The sequence below is a fragment of the Frankliniella occidentalis genome, unplaced genomic scaffold, assembly GCF_000697945.3.
Source record: "Frankliniella occidentalis isolate FOCC.00 unplaced genomic scaffold, Focc_3.1 Scaffold1, whole genome shotgun sequence".
Classification (NCBI taxonomy): Eukaryota; Metazoa; Arthropoda; class Insecta; order Thysanoptera; family Thripidae; genus Frankliniella; species Frankliniella occidentalis.
In genome coordinates, this window is record NW_026267131.1 from 1,730,443 (window position 1) to 1,733,102 (window position 2,660).

Consider the following 2,660-nt stretch of genomic DNA (forward strand, 5'->3'; position numbering starts at 1 on the left):
CCTCGCCCCGCCTCCCCGAAGGACTCGCCGTCTCCACGGCTCCGCTTGTGCGGCCGCATAGGTCCCGCGGCCGGCGCGCACGTCGTGTGGGGGAGAGACGGGGGGAGCCGTTCGAGTGATCGGGGGAGAGACGATATGGCTCTCGCCGTCTCTCTCGCACTCGTTAAGGGGCCCCACCCCGCTGGCCGCGGACTGCAAGGAGAGTCCGGGAGAGCAAAGGCAAGTATCGGAATCTGCGGGATGGGGTGGTTGTCCCGGCCCCCGTCCAGCACGGCCTGCTGCGGCGAACTCGGCCGATATATCGGCTACCTTCAGGACTTCGCCATCCCCCTCCCCCACCGGGGACCGGGCAGACCCCTCTTGCCAGAACTCAACCACAAGTCTCTGGTATTGTTTACCAGCGCAGTGCAAACAGCATAGAGCGGTATAGGAGGGAGGGGAGTGGAGGGTCAGGACAGAAACTGCAACTCAATAGCACAAAATTACGCACCAACGGCGGCGCCTCGAACGGCGCCGAAAGTACGCTAAAGTCGAGGTGCAACAGCAACACGCGCAAACACGCAACACAGCTTCGTTTAAACGAGCCGAGGGGGAAAGGCGGGGAAAAGCTTCCTCCAACGAAACAACATAAACACACACAGGCACACACACACACGGCTCCAACGCGCAAGGGTTGGGGTCCGCTGCGCCGCCTGGAGAATTCCCCTTTTCTTCTTCTCGTCCTGCTTCTCGAAAGAAAATAAAAGTTGCGCCGCCGCGTGCATATTCATAACAGGACCTCATCAGCAGCGCGGGGCTGCGGCGCCGTCAGAGGCGGGAATATTTAAACAAGCAGAGCAAGAGCCCCTCGTTAACGGCCGGACTATTTGCGCGCCCCTTCAAAGGGACCCGCGCCTCAGACGGCCTCAGATCCTTTTTTTTGTTGTTTCGTTCCTGTTCCGCGATCGCAGGGCACGACGGCAGGTCCGCAGGCATCGCTCTTCAACAGTAAAGTCTCCCTCATCAGTCTATAAAACTCTTCTCGATCACATCTGATGCATTTTGCATCAAACTCTCTCTCTCTCTCATTTTGGAGGTTATCTTCGTTATTTGTCTTGACGTCGTCTGGACCTTTGGCTGTTCATCGCTAGTTTTCGCCCCACATTTTGCCATATTGTTTTGCTGTACGTACCTGCGGCTGCAGCCAGGCGATGAGCGTGTGCAGTGTGTCCTGCGGCGGGGGCGGCGGCGGCCGGCCGGCGAGCAGGGCGGGCTGGACCACGGCGCACAGGCGGGCGCACAGCTCGCGCACGCCGCCGCCCCCGGCCCCGCCGCCGCCACCCCCGCAGCTCCCGCGCGAAGGGCCCTCCACCACGGCGTCCAAGGGCTCGACTCCTGCAGGGCAAAGGACATCGTGCTGTCAATGACAAACAGGGTAAGTTTACAGGAAAGTTTGACGGATCAAAAGAAAAAGTTGTTTCCTTTGGTCCAGCCTGCGAGAAACAAATTGTCCATTATCAGGCACAACTCAACAATCGACCATCAACACAGGCAACTTTACATCCCTAACCGGATAGGCTCGCTTCGCAGATGACAAGACCTGTTTATACTTACATCAGAGTTAACGAAGGACATGTGAGTTCTAAGTTACGTCACGTATAGGACATGCTGCCTTGTTTTGTTAAGTGTGAGACTATCTCAGATTTCAGTTGCTGGTAATACGACTTTATGAAATATTGAGTTATTGCATACACACCCCCACTTTGCCTCTCCTTGTTTTTCCTTCTTTATTTATTTCAGAATTTAGTATGTCAGCTTACTAAAGAAAACACACCGGTAAACAGAAAATTTTAAAAGACACCGATAGGACACTGCGGGTGCTGCCCGCCTCGAGCTTGTGAGCGCCCGCGGACCGGAGGCTGGGCCGGCCGCCCAACAGTGGGGCGCGTTGGGTGGCCTACCCTCCGGGCGCCCGGCTCTCAACGGCCATGAGCAGCAGAAGCGAGGGGAGCAGGTTGGGGCGAACTAGTTGCAGGGCGTTACCTGGAGAGCGGGCCGGGTTGGAGTCGGGGCCCGAAGGGGGTGCAGACCACAGCCATGCAGGCGCCCCCCCCACCACCACCACCACCACAGCACGCACCACGCACAGCGCCGCAACCCGCCCGGCTTAAATTCCAGCGCAGCTAGCGGCAGCAGGCGTAGCCGGGCGTAGCTACTGCGCGGAGCGGAGCGGCACAGTGCTGCTGCAGGATTCCATTCCAAAGCCAGAATGGCCGCGAGTATCGAAATTCTTGCGCAGAGCGCAGTGGCTGCGCGGCGTGGCGGTTGGTCGGATGGCGCGGCGGGCATCCGACCAAAGGCTAGAGAAATGAAGCTCTAAAAATAAAGCAGGGCTTGCCATAAGTGTCGTGGAGTAGAAGCAGCAGCGAAAAAACGTTTCCTCCCCAAATATTTACCGAGGTCTTTACATTTAAAGAGATTTCGAACTCGCTTCGAACATACACCCTTCACTGCACCGGCAGATGCCAGGACACGGCCGGGATAGAGCCCAAAAGGGACATGCAAAAGGAAAATGATACCCCAAAGGAGAAGGGTGGGTGGGCTCCGCCGGGCCCCGCGACCGATGGGGACGCGCCGCAGAGAAATTCGAAACGATCCTCATTTATTAGACGTGGCGGTGG

General features: G+C 57.8%; 1 protein-coding gene across 1 annotated transcript in view; it reads right to left on the reverse strand.

Annotated features, from left to right (window-relative positions):
- The window catches only part of LOC113213473 (liprin-beta-1), a 76,873-nt gene that overhangs the window by 58,908 nt on the left and 15,305 nt on the right, over window positions 1-2,660 (reverse strand). Inside the window, exon 3 of the mRNA XM_052266148.1 lies at window positions 1,172-1,374. Within this exon, the coding sequence (XP_052122108.1) occupies window positions 1,172-1,374 (203 nt within the window). The remainder of the gene's footprint in view (window positions 1-1,171; window positions 1,375-2,660) is intronic.